General features: G+C 37.8%; 1 protein-coding gene across 1 annotated transcript in view; it reads right to left on the bottom strand.

The window, feature by feature from the left end:
- The window catches only part of TINAG (tubulointerstitial nephritis antigen), a 142,167-nt gene that overhangs the window by 40,119 nt on the left and 79,888 nt on the right, over nucleotides 1-22,160 (bottom strand). The window contains exon 9 of the mRNA XM_006835724.1: nucleotides 21,402-21,525. Coding sequence (XP_006835787.1) covers nucleotides 21,402-21,525 — 124 coding nt within the window. The remainder of the gene's footprint in view (nucleotides 1-21,401; nucleotides 21,526-22,160) is intronic.

Below are 22,160 nucleotides of genomic sequence, written 5' to 3'. Positions count from 1 at the left end.
TTACTAGGAATCCAGTTTGTACATGTACAGGCTTATACCAAACAAAATGGTTTTACACATGACTGCAATCAGTGGATGGCTGCAGACAAATTTTTTTCAGAAATATACAACTTGTTTTAATCGCATTGTGGTACATTAAAAATAAAGCACCACAGATCTGTCAGTTTGTCAAACTGTAGTTGCTTGCGTGTTGCTGTGATGCTGGAACCTATACCAATAGTATTTTAAATATCAGCAGGGTACACCCATTGTGGATAAGTTTGAGCTGAGTTTCCAGACTAAGGTTAGAAAGAAGGAGAGGTAAACTACTTCTGAATGTTTAACCACTGAAAACCTGATCAATAGCAGTGGAACACTGTCAGATAGCACCAGAGTATTGAATAATTAGGAATAGCACCAGAACATTTTCATATATAGTACCAGAAAATGAACACCTCAGGTTAAAAGGCACTGAAGTTGCTATTGCAGAAGAGCTGACCATGATGACATGAATGGAGTTCAGCTTTCAAGACTTTCATTTGCTGATAGGGCACAACTCAAAACAAGGAGAAAAAGCTGTAACATCCACTAATAATTGGAACTCAGATTATACAAAGTATGCATCTAGGAAAATTGGAAGTCATCAAAAATAAAATGGCATGTATAAAGATTGGTATCCTAGATATCAGTGAGCTGAAATGTGCTGGTATTGGCCATTTTGAATCTGACAATCATGAGTTTGCTATGCTGGGAATGCGAAATTGAAGACAAATGGTTTCACATTCATAATCAAAAAGAAGATTTCAAGATCTACCCTGAAGTATAATGTTGTCTGTGAAGAATAATATCCACATTCCTACCAGTTAATACCACTATTATTCAAATTTACACATCAACTACTGAAATTAGTAATGATGAAATTGAAGAATTCCACCAAACTTTTCAATCTGAAATTGATCATACATACAATCAAGATGCATTGATAATTGCGGGTGATTGGAATGCAAAGGTTGGAAACAAAGAGGAAGGATTAGTAGCTGGAAAATATGGCCCTAGTGACAAAAATTATGCTGGAGATCATATGATAGAATTTTGAAAAACCACTGACTTCTTCATTGCAAATGTTTTTTTTTTTAAACTATATGAAAGACAGTGATACATACGGACCTCACCAGATAGCATACACAGAAATGAAATTGACTACATCTATAGGGCTATAGGAAAAACTCCATATAATCATCCAAAACAAGGCCAGGGGCAGACTGTGGAATAGATCATCAATTGCTCATATTCAAGTTTAGGCTAAAACTGAAGAAAATTTAAAGAAGTCCATGAGAGCCTAGAATATATCCCACCTGAATTTAGAGATCATCTCAAGAACACATTTGGTGAATTAGAATTAATGACAGAGACCAGAAGAGTTGTGGAATGACGTCAAGAACATCATACAGGAAGAAAGCAAAAGGTCATTAAGTAAACAAGAAAGAAGGAAAAGACTAAAATAGATGTCAGAAGAGGCTCTGCAACTCAACTCACTCTTCAATCTAGAGATGCTAAAGCAAATGGACTTCTATGAAGACGTAAAAGAGATTAACAGAAAATGTCAAAAGTCAGTTCCAGAAAACAAAGTAAAGTATTAAAAATAAACGTGCAAAGACCCACACTTAGCCAAAAGGAAAGAACGTGATCAACATTTCTCAAGCTGAACGAACTGAAGAAAAAAATTAATCTGTCACATGAAGTACTGAAGGATTCTAAGGGCAAAATATTGAATGATGCTTAAAACATCAAAAGAAGATGGAAGGAATACGGTTTTTGTTAAGTGCCGTCAAGTTGGTTCTGACCCATGGCAACGATGTTTAGGATTTCCAAGGAACGGCTGGTGAGATTGACCTGCCAATCTTGCAGTTCAAACAACTTTGCAGTCTAGTGCATTAGCCCACAGCACCACACCAGGACTCCAGAGTCACTACCAAAAAGAAATGGATATTCAACCATTTCAAGAGATAGTATATGATAAAGAGCCAATGGTACTGAAGGAAGAAGTCCAAGATGCATAGAAGACATTAGCAAAGAACAAGGCTCTGGGAATTGAAAGAATATATATTGAAATATTTGAATACATTGATGCAGCTGGAGGCACGCACTCAACTACGACAAGAAATAAGGAAGCCAGCTAGTTGGCAAATTAATTAGAAGAGATATGTATTTATGTCCATTCTAAAGAGAGGTAGCCCAACAAAATGTGGAGATCACAACAATGTACCTGTTCAATTTTTGACAGTAGTAAGGGCTGTCCTATTAGAATTTCATCTACCCTACAGCCCTGATCTCTGCAGAGTTATTTCTGTTCCTAAGACTCAAAGAAAGTTTAAAAGGAACATGATTTGAATACCTTGGTGCTAAAAATAACATTTTGATGATGTATAAATTGAAGAGTGCAGAATTCTTCAGGGAAGGTTAGAGGGATAGAAACATCAACTTCAGACATGTATAGACCTGATGTCAGATATGTTCAGAAACCATAGCTTCATAGGCTGATATTTTTGTTGATAAAGGTTTATGTTGATAATGGTTTCTATGATATTTTAGCAATACTTTTTGACATATATTCCATAAACAATGTTCTATGAATATTGAGAGTGTTCCCTTTTAAGTCCTCATACCATACCTTCAGAGTCTTGGTATGGCCCTGTGGGTTAATACTGGACTGCACAGTTGGCTTGAACCACAAGTTTGGCAATTCAAGCTCATTAGCTGCTCCTTGAAAAACTGATCTGACGGTCGGATGTGTCCTGGATCTGAACTGACTGGAAGGCACTTAACAACAACAACAACTATGCCTTCACCTATATCAAAATGGAGCTTTCTTTTTTATTTACTTAGTTTTCTTTTGTTTCATAAAAGGCCCGTCCATAGTAATAATAATTGGAGAGTAGAATAGACTTGGTTAAGTGTGTGAGGTGACAAATCAATGCAAGAGCAATGTGAAACAAGAGAAAACAAATGGAGCAAAAACAATCCTGTCAATTTGATTCTGTACTTACAGACAAGGCAACACGATTAGTCAGCACTGAAAATGGAAGAAAAAGAAATCCCACATGTCAAGTTTCACTGTCCCCAAGATTTTCTTCACCTTCAATCTTTTGTCAGTGAGCTCAGTTCAAAGGATACCAAAGTCTTTTGGGGCCTCATAACAGCATCCCTTAATAACTTCTTGTTTTATTTATTATGGCTTTCTCTGCTACTGATTTTGGTATCCCTAGCACCAAGCAGAGCAGCTAGTACATGATCATTACTCAGTAAAGTTTTTGAAAGTTTGAGCTGATAATAAATTTAGAGTGCATCTACATGAATTAAATAATTTGAATTTTTCACCTTCCATCACGATTCAAATGTTGGTAAGTCACACAGCATAACAACCAAATGATTTTCATAGCTTTCATATCATCTTAACTAATTAGGGTATTTTTTCTTTTCACCAGTTTAATAAACATATAATATGATAAGATATGAATGTCATATAAACCCACACAAAATAAATAAGATTTGACATGGTTTAAAGATGGATAAAAGTATATTCTAATGTAATTTGCACATATACTTATAACAGCAGACAAAAATTCAAAGTTTTGGTAAAAAGAACGAACTATCATTTATCTTTTCTTTTTCTGATAATTTCTATAAAATTGCCAAACTCAAAGGTCACTTTCAGTATTAGTTTTACGTGACTTTCAGCACCATTTTTCTCTGCTAATCCTCCCACTCAACCCCCCACATACTCTCTTGGTTTTCCCCTTACCTCTTTAGTTACTTCTGTTTCTTTTGAAAGTCCCTTCTGTATTTGACCTCTAAGTCTTCTTTAGGTTTGGTTCTTGAGCTCTCTTCTCACATTTTCACATTGTTTTCCCATGGGAAATCACTTCCATGTTTTTAGTAATTTTCTAAATGTGGATCATTTTCAATGTTTTCTTTCAAACTATTAAAAGTCTGTTACTTCACTCCACCATAATATGTAATTGCTTACTTGGCATTTCCATTTGGATGTCACTAGAATCCTGAACTCAATATGTCTAAATGGAACTCCTGGCTCTCCTTCTACCTCCTTCTGCTCCTCTTCCAGTGCATTCCACATAAGTATAGAACACATCTGCGTATCCTGTTATTCATGAAAGATACTTGAGAGGCAGCCTTAATATTTTCTTCTGAAATCATCAACCCATCCAACAAATTAATAAGTTCTGATATTTCTACTAAACATTCATATATATTTCTGTAGCCTTGGTGGGGCCGTGGGATCATAGAGGAGCTCTGGTGGTCTGTAGTGTGTTATGTGTTGAAGCTGTTAACCATAAGGTCAGCAGTTCAAAACCACCAGTACATGAGGCTTTATGCTCCCATAAAGATTTACAGTCTTGAAAACCCTTAAGGAGCAGTTCCACTTCTTAAGTAGAACTATGAGTTGTTGTTGTTAAGTACTGTGGAGTCAGTTCCGACTCATAGTGACCCTGCACAGGGTTTCCAAGGCTGTAAATCTTTACGGGAGCAGAAAGCTCCATCTTTCTCCCATGGAACAGCTGGTAGTTTCGAACTGCTAACCTTGCGGCTCACAGCCCAAATCATAACCACTACACTACCAGAGCGCCTTAGAACTCTGAGAGTCAATATGAATTAGAATCAACTTGATGGTAGTAATATAGGATTTTGGGGGTTCTGCGGTGTAACAGTTAAGTACTCAGCTGCTAACCAAAATATTGGTAGTTTAAACCCACTCAGTAGTTCTGCAGAAGAAAGACCTGGTGATTTGCTTCTGTAAAGATTGTTGTTGTTGTTGTCAGGTGCCATCAAGTCGGAACTGACTCATAGCGACCCCATGAACAGCAGAATGAAACAATGTCTGATCCTGGGCCAACCTCACTACCTCTGCCACACTTGATGCCATCAATGATGCCACCTGGCTGATTCATCTCGTTGGGGGTCTTCCTCTTTTTCTCTGACCCTCCACCTTACCCAGCATGACATCCTTCCCAGCGACTGTTCTCTCCAGAGAATGTGTCCAAAGTAGGAGAGATGAAGCTTAGCCATCTTGGCCTCCAAGTAGCACTCTGGTTGTACTTCTTCCAAAACAGATCTATTGGTTCTTTTGGCAGTTCACGGCACTTTCAGTATTCTCCTCCAACACCACAACTCAAAGGCTGTAAAGATTACAGCCAAGAAAACTTCATGGAATCAAAATATATACATAACTACATATTGAAGCCTACCAGCCACTCTTGGAAACCCTCTACAGGGTGGTTATGAGTTGGAGTCAACTCTACAGCACATACCAATGACATATATACACACATATGCATACATGAGGGTGCTTCAAAACATTTTAAGATATATATTGAAACCTGTGGAAGTCAGAACCACTGGGGTAAGGCAGAAACTTGCCAAAGAAAGAAAACTCAAATATTTTTCACTAAAAAGAGCAATATAAAAGTGGTAAGCAGATATAAAGACAGAAAACTTGCAAGACCTGGAAACATAAGGCAGTCCTGTTGAATTCCAGCTCTCATGGGTTTCACTGAATCTATATTATTTGTTTTACTGAAGATCAATCTATCTAGAGTCCTGATGTGGTTCTGTAGGATAATGCACTGGACTGCAAGGTCAGTTTGAACTGCAAGGTAAGTGGTTCAAACTCAGCAGCTGTTCCTCAGAAACCCTATACAGGTCATTATGAATCAGAAATGACTCGATAGTACTTAACAAAAATAACATCTAAAATCAAATGTGAGATATATATGTGTATACAGTGTTGTTTTTAACTGCCACTGAGTCTGTTCTGACCCATGCCAACCCTGTACAATGTTTCTGAGGAGTGGCTGGTGAGTTTAAACCACAGACCTTGCAGTTCAAATTTGACCTTCAGTGAAGTGCTTATCCTACAGTGCCTCACCAGGACTCCATTTATATATTTTTTTATTGTATATATTTCACATTCATCTTCTTCTTCACAACTACCATTCTAACCCAAGTTCCTGCTATTTCTTGACTAGGGCATTACTTTTCTAATTAATCTTTCTATGTATGTATGTTCCTTCTACTTTCAGTTCCTTAATTGGATTCTCAAATCATCATATACCTTTTCAAAAAATACAAATTATATATAATTTCACAGTTAAAAACCCTTGACAATAACTCCCCTTCACCTTGGGATAAAGTTCAAAACCCTAACCATAATGAACAAGATCTGGCAACACTGTTCTGTTCCTACCTCTCATCTTTTCACCATTAGGCATCCTTTGTTTCTCATAAATTAGAGCGCCTGGCTGCTAACTGAAAGGTTGGAGATTCAATTGTACCCAGAGGTACCTCAGAAGAACAATCTTGTGATATACTTCTCAAAAACTGAACAAACAAAACAACCACTATGAACACACAGAGAGTCTCATGAGTAGGAGTCAGCTCAAAGACAACAGGTGGTTTTTAAAATCATATTCACCAAAAAGTTTTAAATTAAGACTTACAGGAAAGTAAACAAAAGGCAAGAATAAACAGTTGATCACAAAGGACATGCAACTGGATCATAAGTACATTCACCTTTCATCATAGTCATTTCCTAATGTAGTCTTCAATGAATTCATCTCTATGACATCTGCACACTTTTGGGTGAGGTTTCCTTACTTATGCTTCAACATCCTTTTGTCCAATCTATTTCACAATTAGTGTACTTTAAACATTATATGTTTAGGTCTCTGTCTCCACTCATAGATTGTAAGTATGCCAGATAAGGCAAATATAGAAGCTAAAGTCTAAATTTCATGGATGTCACTATTCATAAAACATGCAGATCTGTTTTCTCACTTTGTAAACTTTTATTTACAATCCACTTGAGACTTTCCTTTAATTGTTACAAGCTTTTCTCAAACTGTGACTACAATTTCCTTAAAACCTCAGTTCTGCCACAGTGTGACATGGAAAGGAAGTCTCTTCTCCCTGTTTGAACTTTATTCAGTTTTTCCTGCTTGTCTGTACATGGATCAGTTAACTGAAATGCCATTCTTATTTTTATGTGATGATAGATTCTTAACTGAGATTTATTTCATTTCAAATTAGAATGGCTCAGAACTAGGATGTCTAACTGAAGTGTTTACACATGTGGAAGACACGGATTAGTCACTCTGTTGGGAATATCACTTTGCAAGATAAGGCATAGAGGGCACATTGACATTCCTTGGAATGTACCATGTAAACCAAACAACTTTACTGCAAAGGCATGTAAGTTAACATAGAGATAAAGAAGGAATGTGACAGAAACACAGAGATAGTGAAGCAGGCAGAGCTAGGTGAGGTTTCAAGATTTTAAAGTGAATAGAAGAATGCCTTTTTAACTCTGCTACTCTCATTCTCATTTTTCACTAAAGTCACTTCTGTTCTACACTCTACCCATACTAAACTCTTTCCAATGCTTTAAATATACCATCTTCTCTCTCACTGTGAAGTTGTATATCCTCATTTTTCTTAAAACATGCTTTTTCTATTTATATATGCCTTTATTGCTTCTAGTGCACCTTGGCAAATTTCATAGTAGGTGTCACTTCTTTGTTGCAACCTTTTTTGTCCTACAGATTTGGCTTTATGTACATCAATGATTTCATTTTGCATAGATACACAACAAATGCTAATAGAATCAACAGTTAAGAAATCAAACAATGTAGTGCTTCAGGTAAATCTGCTGGCTGCAAACAATCTTTTAAAAGAATTAAAGAGCAGAGACGTCACTTTGAGGACAAAGGTGTACCTGATCCAAGCCATGGATTTAATAGCCTCATATGCAAGTAGAAGCTGGACAATGAATAAGGAAGAATGTAGGGAAATGATGCATTTGAATTATGATGTTGACTGCCAGAACAAATAAATGTGCCTTAGAAGAAGTACAGACAACTTTGGATATGTTATCAAGAGGCACCCGTCCCTGGAGAAGAACATCATGCTTGGTAAAGTAAAGGGTCCGTGAAAAAGAGGAAGATCCTCAAGAGACTAATTGACACATTGGTTGGGACAGCAGCGGGCTCAAAGGTAGGAACAATTGTGGGGATGGAGCAGGTACAGGCAGTGATTCGTTCTGTTGTACATTGGGTCACTATGAGTCAGAACTAACTCAGTGGTACCTAACTTACTAACTAAACTAACCTGCCTATATGATGCACATCCTTACACCTAACATATAATGTCCTCCCTTAGGACACCTGCTTATTTCTCTCTCTCTTTCCTCCCTTTCCTCTGTGTTCTCTTCTTTTTCTTCTCTTTGTATCCTCTCTCTTCCGTTTCTTCCTTTTTTCTCTCATGACCTGCTTAAGTACAGGGGCAGTATCTGGATGTTTGTAAATTTATGAAGACTTGTTTTGTGGCCTAACACGTGGTCAATTCTGGAGAATGTCCCATATGCACTGAAAAAGAATGTGCATTGTGCTGTTGTTGGGTTGAATGCTCTGTACATATCTATGAGGTCAAGTTGGTTGATTGTGCAGTTTAGTTCCTCTGCATCTTTGTTGAGTTTCTTTCTGGTTGTTCTATCCCTTTTCGAAAGTGGCATATTTCGAAAGTGGCATATTAAAATCTCCCATTATAATTGTAGGTTTGTCTGTTTCTTTCTTCAATTCTAGGAGGGTTTGCTCTATATATCTTGGTGCTTTTTCATTGGGGGCATTGGAATTTATTATGGTTATGTCATCTTGCTCAATTGACGCTTTAATCATGAGATAGTGTCCTTCCTTATCTCTTATGGTGGTTTTTGTCTTAAAGTTGATTTTATCAGAGATTAGTATTGCCACTCCTGCTTGTTTTTTATTGCAATTAGCTTGGTATATTTTTTTCCATCCTTTAACTTTTACTCTGTTTTTGTCTTTGTGTGTAAGTGTGTCTCTTGCAGGCAGCATATTGAAGGGTCCTGTTTTCTTACCCATTCTGCCACTCTCTGTCTCTTCATTGCTGCATTTAATCCATTGACATTCTGTGTAATTATCGATAGTTATGAATTAATTGCTGTCATTATGTTAATTTTTGTGGTGCTGCTCGTTCCTTTGTTCTGCATGCTTTCTTATGCTGAGTTCATGTTTTTGTGCTATTTATTGTCAGTTATTTCTTAGTTTTAATGTTTCCATGTTCTATTTGAATCTTCATTTTCATGGTATGATGTGAAGTATTAACTTTCTTTGAGGTTACCCTATAGTCTACTAATTTTTCTCTCCATGTAAGACAGTCTATTGTATCCTGCAATCTACCTGACCTCTGTTACTATATTTTTCCCTTCTTTGACATTGTTATTAGTTTGATCTTTGATTAACCTCCCAGGTCCTCTGAATTCATTGTAAGTTTGTTCAATTCTGGACTCTGCTCTTTGTTGACTGAGTTCCAGGTGGTGTTGCCACATATGTCATTCTCTGGTTGTTGTCTGTTCTTGTTGGTTTTCAGTCCAAAGAACTCCTTTTAGGATGGTTTCAAGTGCTGGATTGGATTGGTTTTTATAAAATCTCTTAGATTCTGTTTGTCCTGGAAGGTTTTGATTGTACCGTCGTATTTGATTGATAGTTTTGCTGGGTAGACAATTCTTGGTTGGCAGGGGTTTTGTTTTGTTTTTTTAGGGTTTTACATATGTCTCCCCATTGTCTTTTTGACTGCCTGGTTTTTGCTGAGAGGTCAGATTTAACCTGATTTGCTAGCCTTTGTAAGTAACACTTCTCTTTTCCCTGGATGCTTTTAGGATTTTCTCCTTGTTTTTGATTTTGGAGATCTTGATTATGATATGTCTTGGTGATTTTCTTTTAGGGTCTATCCTTTCTGGGGTTCATTCAGCTTCTTGAATGCTTATCTTCTCATCCTTCAAAATGTTAGGGAAATTCTTCCAGAAGCTCCTCAACTATTTCCTCTGTGGACTTCTGTGATTCTCTTGTTCTGGAATGCCAATAATTCTTAAGTTATTCCTCTTCATATTATATAACATGAATCTTAGACTCTCTTCCGATTTTTTTAACCTTTTTTTCTGCTTGCTCTTCTATCTCAGCAGTATTGAGAGATTTGTCTTCCAGCTCACTGTTTCTGGCTTCCATCTCTTCAGTTCTACTCCTTTGCCCTTTCAGTGTATTGTCCATTTCTGACATTTTATTATTAATCATTTTATTATTAATCTGTACCTCTTTTTCCAAGTTTTGAATTGTTTCCAATGCTATATCTATCTTGTTTAGCACTTTCCTGACTTCTTTATTTTCTTCCACCCCTCTATGAAGCATTTGGATTTATCACCATATCATTCTTCTGAATTCCTTCTCAGGCAGATGCAAGGCTTGCTCTTCTTCTAATGGGAAGTCTATATCTGCCTCAAGCTTATTTGTCTCAGTTATCCTTTTATTTCTGGACATGTGCTGATATCTTTTGTTATTTTTTTCTTGGACATTTTCAATTAGATGTATGTTGCTGTATTGTTAAGCTTACTGAGTGTCTCCTGGTGGATGTGATCTGGAGATACCCTTTCTTTTTCACGTCTCTTATTACTCAACTGCGAGCTCTCTTAGCAAGTGTTGGCTATCTATATAATGTGTAGCAGCTGATACTGGTTTCTGTCCAGATGGTGGGATATTATGGGATATGCTTGTAACTTGGCTATATGGTCACAATCACTGTCTCTTCCTGGGTAACATAGGAAGAGAAAGCTCCCACCCATAGAAAAAAAGTAAGACCAAAAGGACCAAACAGAAACAAAATAAAAGCAGAGACAAAAGCCAGCACGCAAAGACAAAAACAAATTCATAGCTAACTGTCCAGTAGTATGTGTATTCACTGCCAGTAGTGGGTGGGGTTGTTCACTTGCTCAGGGCCCTCCTCTAGTCACCACCATGGAGGTGCACAGATAGATATTGATAAATGAATAGAAAAAAGATGGCTCACAATCTTTATCTCTGAAGATCAGTTAGGTATCTGCACATGCGCAGCATAATTCTCAAAATGACTGCGTCCTTGTATATAGTAGCGGGTGTTGCCTCTTGCCTTTTATTTTGAAGTTTTACAAGGTGCAAATACAGTATGGCCAGACCCGCTGTCTCTTGTTAGATAAGACAGGAATAAAGGCTTCCTTCCAAGTAGGAGATTCAATTTTAGGGCTAAATCCCAGCATCAGATGTCATAAGAAGCAGCTAAAGTATTAGCTTGTGGGACCGCTGGGGCTTTCAAGGATTTCCTCTTTTCCCTGTTGAAAAATTGTACAATGTGGGCACAATGCTAGACCCTTTTGAGGGTGCACTCCCACCTGCCTGAAGATGCCCAGACTGGGCAGAGAGGGTGTGACAGGGGAAAGGAGGAAAGAAAAGTATTGAAAAGTTGTCGCATCTCTTTTTCCACAAGTAGCTCCATGGCTTTCACACTGTATCAGTCTGGCTGTGGCCCCGCCTTCTGATCTCCATCCAGGCTGTGGGGCCACAGGGAGCAACTGATTGATTCAGAAATCACCGTTTATTCCCACCATAGTCAGACTTCTCCACCAGTGGGTGCACAAAACTGCTTTACCCACTTTATATTAGATCTAAAGCTCTAGAACTGTTCTGGCAAAGCACCTTCTCTGGTCTTTTTTCACCTCCACTGAAAGCCTCTGCAGCCTGTCTACTCTTCTGTCCCAAAACCAGAAGTCCCCAAGGGCATTATCTTATTGGTATTTGTATCACTAATGCCTAGAACAGTCGTTGACACATTGTTAATGTTGTTAGGTGTCATCAAGTCAATTTCAACTAAGAGAGTCTATGCACAACAGAACAAAACACTGCCCAGTCCTGCACCATCCTCATAATTGTTGATTAGCTTGAGCACATTGCTGCTGCCACTGTGCCAATCCATCTCTTTGGGAGTCTTCCTCTTTTGCAGTGACCCTCCACTTTACAATGCATAATGTCCTTCTACAGGGACTGGTCCCTCCTTGACACATATTACATGCTTAAAAAAAGATTATTTTTGGAAAGTTAAGCAAGAATTTTACGTACACACTGGAGGTTTGTGGTCATTGAGAATGAAAATAAAATATTGTATAGGAAAGTTATGTGCATTTATTTTTACCCAGACAAAATTTTCAAAAAAGAGAGAGAGAGAGAAAGTATTACAATTATTTGAGAAAGCCTAGTCAGTGAACAGATATTGAGTGAATGTTGATACTGGACTTCTGGTTTCAGGGTTTTAGAGCCTGCATGGTGGTGGTGGTTATGTGCTATGGAGTTGGTTCCAATTCATAGTGACTCTGTACAAGGTTTCCGGTGCTGTAAATCTTTACAGGAACAGAAATCCTCATCTTTCTTCCACGGAACAGCTGGTAGTTTCAAACTGCTGACCCTGATGTTAACAGCCCTATTCATAACCACTACACTATGCTATTGGTGGTGGTGGTGTGCCATGGAGTCGGTTCCAACTCACAGTGACCCTGCACAGGGTTTCCAAGGCTATAAATCTTTATAGGAATAGAAAGCCTCATCTTTCTCCCATGGTACAGCTGGTAGTTTCAAACTGCTGACCCTGAGGTTAGCAACCTGATTTAACCACTACACTAGATACAGATATATGCAAACATGTTATACTATCAACTTTGAAGACAGAACAACCTGAAAATTTTTCTCAAATGTACCAATATCTTATTTGTGGTAAAACTGAATAATAATTCCCATCTTATAAGAATTTTGTTAAGTATCAAATTAGATTGTATATGCAGCAATCTCTAAAACCCTGAAACCAGCAGCACAGATGATACCTGTCTACCATAATCAACTGCTCTGAAAGGGATCACATTAAAAGGCCCTGCATAGAGTTGGAGAAAATATGGAACACAACTCAATGTCATAAAAAAGACCAGGTTTACCAGTTAGATAGAGACTGGTGGAACCCAAAAACTATGACTCTTGGACACCCTTCAGGTCTGGAATTAAACTCACCTTCATGGCTCATTGCAATGAAAAAAAGTATATGATTTGTTGAATGTAAAACTGATGATCTGCTCTGTAAACCTTCACTCAACTCACAATTAGGTTTTTCAAAAGAATTTCAATTTTGTAAGACAATGGTTACTACAGCCATTATAGCTATGTTACTGTTGTCATTAAATGCCGTTGAGTCCGTTCTGACCCATAGCGGCACTGCCTAGGGTTTCTGAGGAGTGGCTATTGAGCTTGAACCACTGACTTTGTAGTTCAAACTTACTTTGCAGTCCAGCACCTTAACACATAGCACTACACTATAGTTGGCACCATATATATTTATTATTTATTTATCCAATTTTATAGATTCTTTAAGACAGAACACATATTCTCAAAGAACTTTGAAAGATGTAGCTCAAAATAGCTTTCCATGAACTAAAAATCTGTGTGTGTGTGTGTGTGTGTGTTTGTCTTTTAGATTTATATAAATTCCATGTTCTATTCTAAAACATAGCTCTACTTGTTCTGATATAAAAGCATTCCTTCCGTATCTCTTACATTTCTCAGCACCTTTGTCATTGTGTGGAGTCATGTGAGTGAATTATAGCCCAAGGAATGTTAGTGAAGTATTATGGGTAGTTTCTGATTCAAGGTCATAAAATTAACTTTTAGAATCCCTCCTCAAAATGGAGCAACCAGAATGGCAATAATGAGAATGTTCACACACTGTAAAAAATGTAACCAATGTCACTGAACAATTTGTGTAGAAAATACTGAATGAGAACCTAAACTACTGTGTAAACCATTAGGGAATATCCAATAAAATATGATTTAGAAGGAAAAAGAAGAAGAAACCCTCCTCATGCTCTACTTTCCTTGTCACAGTCGGGACGAGACCACAACAGCTGAGCTTAGGAAATGGCAGAGCAACAAGATGGAAAAAAGATATGAGCCCTAAAAACTATATGGAGGAGAACCACCCAACAACTTAGAACACTCATCTTAGACTATCATGTGAGCAAAAAATAAATTTCACTAGTAATTTCAAACCATTAGATATATGTACTCTATTTATTGCGCATGATTAGCTATTAGTATTCAAACCAACGCAACTCTAAGAATCTAAGCATTTTGAAGTTAAAAGACATCCTACCGCCCAAATTAAATGTTTTTTCCATTGTCTCTACTAATTACCACACATTTGTTTGCATTTGCTTAATAAGTGTAGTAGAAAGAAATGTTCATTCAACTAAGACTTTCCCATGTATTCAAACCTCTAATTAAAACATCTGCTCAGTATTTATCAATTTGCCAGAGGTTAAATAAAACATAGCATAAAAATTTTGCCTTAGTATTTTTTTTTTTTTTAATTCAGAAAGGAAGGAAAAAAATGAATACAACAAGCGGTAGCTCCAATAAAGCGATGTAAGACAACTTGAAATGGCTTTAAATAGTGATTTATGTTCCTGAATGCTTCCTGTTTACAGTAGACACAAAAGATTTGGGAAACAATGCATTTGAAGTTTAGCTATGACACATAAGTGCATGTTGTTAAGTACAAAAATACTTTGTACATTTAAACATATATACATATGTTTCAAAGGTTTATGACTACAAAGTAGACAATCAGTATCATAACATAAACAAGCACCTAGTATAGAACAAGTGGGTCTAAAATACAGTATGTTTAGTCCATAATATGTTACTTATTCTGATGTGGTAACATTTCTATTTTTTCATAATGATAAAAATTGTAGCAAGTAAGAAAATAAAATTACAGAATCATAAAATTAGTGAGATGAGAACACAACTTCTAATCTACTGATTTTTCTGAGTACTTCCTCCAAATCCATTAAGTCCTATCCTTTCATCGTATTAAGCTTTCTGTCATTTAAATACTATTTGTTTTTTGTCAATACTCTTATCCTAAACCCCTGTTTTTCCTGATTCCTTATTGTACCCATCTAGAAAACTGCTCATCTTTATACCCATGTATCTGATTGCTGAAAGAACACACAAGAGGGCAGACTGGCACCGTTACCACTGCGTGCCAATTCCATTCGTCTCCTCTGCTCACTTTCCGACACTACACAATGACTATTGCAAGCCATCTCTAGTTTCTACAAATTTCTCACAATACATTCCATCCAACACCTATTCTCTCTGTAAATAACCTTGCTTTCTTCTTTCGGGAACTAAATGAAGCCATCTGAAAACAATTTTGCTCAATTTACCACCACCTTACATGTGAACCACACTTTTACCTAACCTCATTTTGTCTATGTTCTCTACTGATACAATACAGAAGCTGTTTTGTCTCCTCTGAGACTTATCTTAGCACATAGTCTTTAAGCCCACCTTTCCGGCTTTCTCAACAATTTTATCTAATCTCTGTCTTCCTTTTTTTTTTTAAACCTCATTGTTCTCTCCTACTCTATCTCTATATTGTTGTTGTTAGTGTGGACTTGGTTCTGACTCATAGTGAACCTGTATAAGGTTTCCAAGGAGCAACAAGTGAATTTGAACTGCCAACCTTGTGGTTTGAAATCCAGTACTGATACTACAGCACCAAATAAGGATTTTCTAGCCAGTTATTAAATATCACATTTTCCCATGGCTTACTCTCAATCTCTTTCATTTTATTATATTCTGCCCCATCCACTTCAGCACTTATCTCTCCTCTGACACTGAGATCAGATATGTGCCTGCCTTGATATCAGCATCTGTTCATCTCAGTTGTCATCTGATTTTATGACATCACAATCTATCCAGTTCATGAAACCATGATTCTAAGAGTGGGTCATCCTTGAGTCCTCCCTCATGACACTCCATTTCAAACCCACATCATGTCTGTCAGTTTCTATCTCTTGATCAACCCATGTTTCTCAATTTTGCCAACATCTTACCAAGCCCTAATATCTATTCTGTGAAGTATTGCAATTAGCCTCTTTATATCAGTCTTTACAGTCAAAGCAATAATTATAAAATGAAAATAAGGTCAGGCCACCTTCTAATTTAAAACAATCCAATGACCCCCTTTGCTCCTAAAACCCTTAACCAAATCCTAAACATTCTTGACCAAAATCTGCAGTACGACCTACAAGTACTTGTCCTTGGAAGTACAGCAAATACAGCCTTCTTTGGGAGCACACACACACATATATTCTATATACCGTTCTAACCATTTTTGCCTGGAATGTTCTCTCCATCAGCATCACTAAGGTTCATGTCACCCAGTGAGGTATCACCACACCCCTCACTGGGAGAGCAAAGCCAGCTATCAAATAAACCCACCACCCCCACACCCCCAGTTGATGATTGGAACAGTTCAGCTTGACCCTGCTCGACATACAACCTAGTGTTAAACCACATGTTACCTCCATATCTGCCCTGCCTGCCTGCCATGGCTCCCTGCTGCTCCTCTCTTCTTCAACTGATCAAGGCAGAAACCCTCCCTGGCCAATGGTAACTGTTACAGCTCACCTGCCTGCACCCTGACTGGTAGAGGTGTTGGTGACAAGCTACCACACTGAGTGAAAGATAAAACCCAGTGACACCATGGTCTTGGCAGCTCCTCCCCTTGTGTCCAATCTGTCCACCATTACTGCCATTGCCACCAGGAGCTTGATGTGTGCTGGAGTGTCTGCTCTACAACATGCCCCACACTCTTCTAGTAACATCACTGCTCCTGTCTACCTAGTTACTTCCTGTTGTTGTTGGTGTTGTCATCCAGGTTCGACTCATAGTGACTTTGGATAGGGTTTTCAAGGAGTGGCTGGTGAGTTTGAACCACCAACTTTGTGACTTAAATTAACCTTGCCCAGCCCACAACACCACACCAGGACTCACATCCTGTAGAACTAATGAAAGTCTCTCAACTCAGATTTTCTTCCTGAGGGCTGTTTCTCAGATTCCCAAAACCAAATCAAGTCTATCAAATGCCTGCTTACAATTTGCTGTACTGTCCATATAAAATATATTTTTTTTCATGTTTTTGTTCTACCATAGGTTCAAATTAGTCTGCTAACTGCAAGCCAGTAGTTCAAACCCATCAGTCACTCAGCAGGAGACAGATGAGGCTGCCTGCTCCCATAAAGATTTATAGTCTCAGAAACCCTAGATGGGGTCACTATGAGCCAGAATTGACTCAATGGCAGTGAGTTTACTTATTTATTTTTTGTCCAATATCTGCACCATCAGGGAAGAAAATGTCTTTATTTGTTTACTATGCCTAAGACCCAGCACAATACCAGGAATACCATGGGTACACTTTTAATATTTGTTAAATACATAGAAAAGAGAAACTTATAAATCATGTGACTTTTTCATTCAATAAAATGTTTCTATAACTACAGCATCCATAGTGGAATGGGCAGAGCTCGTAGAAAGAGGAGTGAAATGCAATCATTAGTAGCAATGAAGACACTGCAAGTTGATACCTACCTACTACAGTCCCTTAATGTATGCATGTGGAAGTACGTAGACTTGACCATATTATGCAAGAATCAGTTTTGTATGTGTCTGCCCCACTCCCTAAACTCCTTAAAGGCAGGGACTACGGATTCATCCTCTTTGTATTCCCCAGTGTTGGACACTTAAAAGACCCTTAAAGTTACTGATTCAAGTAAGTTGTCTTGTCTTCCCCAGAAATGGCAGCAAGTAGGACATGTTGTGAACAATTTGGAAGGTATTCTGTAGAAGTATATTAAACTCTCTGATAAGAAACATTAACATTCTTGAGCTATTTGATTACTCTCTAATTCACTGATGCATTAATTTCCCAAATGTGGTAATGAACAAATCAGGCATTGCTAATGGAGAAATGAATTAAAATCTACTGCTCCAGGGCACCTAACAATGCCCAGGTGACTTAAAATATTTCTGAAAAGAGAAACAAAGATATTCTCCAGAAGTAATTTGCCTATTAGCTGAATTCACTTTGTTAAATGCTACATGTGTGGGGTAAACTTATAAAGGTCACAATTCCAGGAGTTTATAAAAGTGAACACGTTATTGCAATAGATAAATTAAATAAGAATATGCAAACAATGATAGAGTGATTCAATGTAAGCATATTTTTATTTTGTTCAACTCTGGAGTGAATGAATACAGGAGTAGAGAAAATATCATCAGTATTGCTACATAGGAGGTGGTGGTGGTTCTTAGGTGCCATCGTGACCCCCATGACAGTATAGAACTGCCACATAGAGTTTTCTTGGTTCTACTCTTTAAGAAAGCAGATCTCCAGGTCTTTCCCCCACAGAGCTGCTAGGTGGGTTTGAACTGCCAATGTTTCAGTGAGTAGCTGAGCATTTAACCATATGCGCCACCAGAAGAAACATGAATAATTTCAATAAATCCAAGTAGTCTTTATGGAAGTGTTGGCATTTTCAGGGTTCGCCAAAGGGTAGAAAAATTTACTAAAATCATTTAGTGTGTGGTAGGAAATTTTTTCCTTATCAAGGATGTCACTAGAGGAGAGGAAACTAATAATGAAAAATAGAAGAGATTTACAAGGAATATAAATTTCAAATTTAAGAGGAAACAGAAAATTAAGGTAGAAATTGATATTCAGATAAAGGGACAATATAAGCCCATTTTTATTCCATTGGCCTCCCTGAAGAGTTATTAAACAATTAAGAATGGGGGAAAAAAAAGCAAGTTAAAACAATTTCAACTCTCTCTTTCTGTCTTCAGCGAACCAAACAAACACCAAATCCCAAATCACAACTTTGAAGAATAACTGAAAAACTTGTTTTGTTTTGTTTCTGTACTAAATAACTCTCAGTGGACACTGAGAGTCAATACAACCCACAACAATCCCAACCCACAAGTCTTTGGCTCAGCTGCCATCAAGGAGTCTTTGACTCATGGCAATCCATATTTGTCACAGTACAACTGTGGTCTGTAGAGTATTCATTGGTTGATTTTTCAGACGTTGATTTCCAGGTCTTTCACCAAAGAACCACTAAGTTAAGTAAAATTGCTAACCTTTCAGCTGACAGCTCAGAGCATTTACCACTTGCGCCACACCGGGACACCACTCTCTAACCTGGATCCAAATAACTGCCACTAAAAATATGTAGGACAGTCCAGAAATACTGCTCCAGACCTTTATAATCAATATAAAGGGCCATGGGAATGTGATTCCTGTCCTACATAATCCATGGACTATTTCTGGACTGTCCCACATGACCTATGGAGTCCTGGTAAAGTGCTGTAAAATCAACAATGCCTGGAGAAGGACATCAAATTTGGTAAAGTGGAGAATGAGCAAAAATGAGGAAGACACTTAATGAGAAGGACTGACACAGTGACTGTAGTAATAGTCAAACATATGAACAATTGTGAAGATTGTGCAGTGCCGGGAAGTATTTCACTCTGTTTTATTTAGGATCTATGTAAGTCAGAGCCTACTCAATGGCACCTAATAGCAACAATAACAAATACCGACAGAAAACTAGCTCAGAACTTAAATAAAAAAGCATCACAGAAAAAAAAATTACTAATTTGTATTACATTAGTAATGCAAATGGTTAAGTACTTGTCTACTAATCGAACAGTTAGAGGCTTGAGTCCACCCAGAGGTACCTCCAAAGAAAAGTCTGATGATCTACTTCTAAAACATCAGCCATTGAGAGTTGCATGGTTCTACTCTTAACACAAGGAGCTCTGGTAGCATAGTGGTTACAAATCGGGCTGTGAGCCTCAAGGTCAGCAGTTCGAAATTACCAGCTGTTCTGTGGGAGAAAGATGAGGCTTTCTGCTCCCATAAAGTTTCATAGCCTCAGAAACCCTGTACAGGGTCACTATGAGTTGGAAACGACTCCACGGCACATAACCACCGCCACCACCCTTAACACACATGAAGTGGCTATGAGTCAGAATCCACTCAACCAAAACTAGTTGGTGGGTTGATTGGTTGGCAAATATCTAATTTAAAAAAAAAAAAAAATTTTTTTTTTTTAAGCCAAATCCAATTTCCAACTTATTGTTAAACAATTCCAATTCATTGTTAAGCTGAAGGTGAGAATATTCTGTAGGGTTTATAGGGAGCAGCAGGTGATTTTGAACTACCAACTTTGTCGTTATCAGTCCAGTGCTTATCCTACAGCATCACACCAGAATACTGTGTCACAAGGATTCCTGGGCCTAAACTACAAGCTCTTCAAATCAAATGGGAACAATTTGCCTTAATGGTTACAATCAATAAGCTTCCAAAGACTGAAATCTGAGACAGATCTATGACTGGAAAAAATTATTGCAGGAGTTAAATTTTTTAAAGAGTTGAAGTGGTTAAGAAGTTGTAAAGATTTGTCTATCCACCCAAATCATCTACTAATCATTATTAAATACCTCTTAGAACTACTTTTGGAACTCTGGAAACAGATCAACCAGGAATGTGCTTAATGAAGGGATAAGCTATAGCACCTTCCTAAGTGAACCACATGTTCCAACTGACTAGCATCCCCCATTCCCTACACGCACCTCCTCATAGAGGTAGAAACTATGTACAAATTTTCAGGTCAGTGATCTGGAGGTAAGGCAGACAGTGGGAAATTTCTACTCCAAGGTTTTGGAGTTTCACAGTTTGTAGAAAAACTTGAGTTAGTAAGGCCTTGTAAAGTCCAAGCAGCTATGGAGATTTCGACTTTTCCTGAGCTCTGTGCTATTGTTGGCAGTATAAAGGGTCGGAGCACCCCCTAGCGGAACAAGCCAGGCTACTTACTGATTATAGCAATAATAGACTTGGAACTCATGCTCTACAAAAAGTAATTTGGAAAAGGCTCTAAACAGTCAGCTCCAGCTATATCAAGTAATAGCAGCAATTGCTGAAGTACAAGGAAATCTCCTTCAAAATAACAGGGGAACAAGAACTCTGGATCAATCTTTGATACCCACACACAGGCTGGAGGACCAGACTTTTCAATAGTAGAACAGTTGCTGTGCAATCTATTACAGTATTTAAGTATTAGGGGAAAAAATAATGAAATTAAATATATTTTATGTATATTAAATATATATATACACACGCGCACACACACACACACACACAAGTACAACCCCTGGGGAAAGAAAGGATTCTGAGGCATAGAGGTATCACAGTATTCAAAGATCCAAGTGTTGCAGTATTAATGGAAAACTACAAGGCAAATTAGAAACATAAAAGATGACTCAATATAAAGAATAATACAATGATATAGAAAACAACCCAGTAGAATACCAGATAATGGGGAAAATTTCTGTGGTTGTTCTTAAGTTCCACTGAGTCAGTTCTGACCCATAGCGACAGTGTATAGGGTTTCCAAGGAGTGGCTGGTGAACTTGAACCCACGGATCTTGCAGTACAAACTGGCATTGCAGTCCAGCGCATTAGCCCATAGTGCCACACCAGGACTACTTGGTATATAAATGTACTACATACACTTGTTTGCAGTTTCATTTTCCAAAGCTTTAAAAGAATTTCTTTTTATTAAGCAATCGTCTTACCCAGTGAGTTTGACTGCATGTGTCCGAAGCCTTCGATATTTTCCTGATTCTTCATTTGTGCTGGTAATGTGTCTATATATCCCTCTCTTATAATGGAAGAAATCCTCATGGACTTGCATTATGGCTAAAATAAAAACCAACAGGAAAAATGGAAAATTTATTATTATTATTATTGTGTTTGAAAACCTAGAAATTGTGACAGAAAAGTCACTAGGTAAATTGCTGGATGTTGAGATTTTGCAATGCAGTCTAATTTTCTTCCCTTCTTAATTAATTTTGTTGTTAACACTTTCTTGTTCTTTAATTAAAAAATGGCTTTTCGTTATTTAGACTATTGCTTAAACACACATTGCACCTTTAAAATACTATCTATTCTTAATTGACAGAAGCAATGCAATAGAAGACGCAAATTAAAGGTCTTTGGGAGGTTTGACTATCTTACTTTGAAATGTATTTTAAATAAAAGGGGAGTTATAGTCTAGCAAATTCCAACAGTCGCGCTAATGGAGGGGGCAGTGGCTGAACGATGTGTGAGAACTGCGCAGACCTGGTGGAGGTGTTAAATGAAACCCAGACCACGGAACGGAGGGTTGAGAGGTGTCTGGAGACCAGGTCGATGGGCGGACACTGCCTAGAGGGAAGAGACTGCAGCGGCCAGCCAGGCTGTCCTACTTACCATGGACGCGAGGGCACCATCCCAGCCTAGCCATTGGATCGTGTCTTTGAGGAGGGCTCGACCAACTTAGAGACCCACAAGCA

The sequence above is a fragment of the Chrysochloris asiatica genome, unplaced genomic scaffold (assembly GCF_000296735.1).
Source record: "Chrysochloris asiatica unplaced genomic scaffold, ChrAsi1.0 scaffold00019, whole genome shotgun sequence".
Classification (NCBI taxonomy): Eukaryota; Metazoa; Chordata; class Mammalia; order Afrosoricida; family Chrysochloridae; genus Chrysochloris; species Chrysochloris asiatica.
This window is presented reverse-complemented; position numbering and strand designations above follow the sequence as displayed.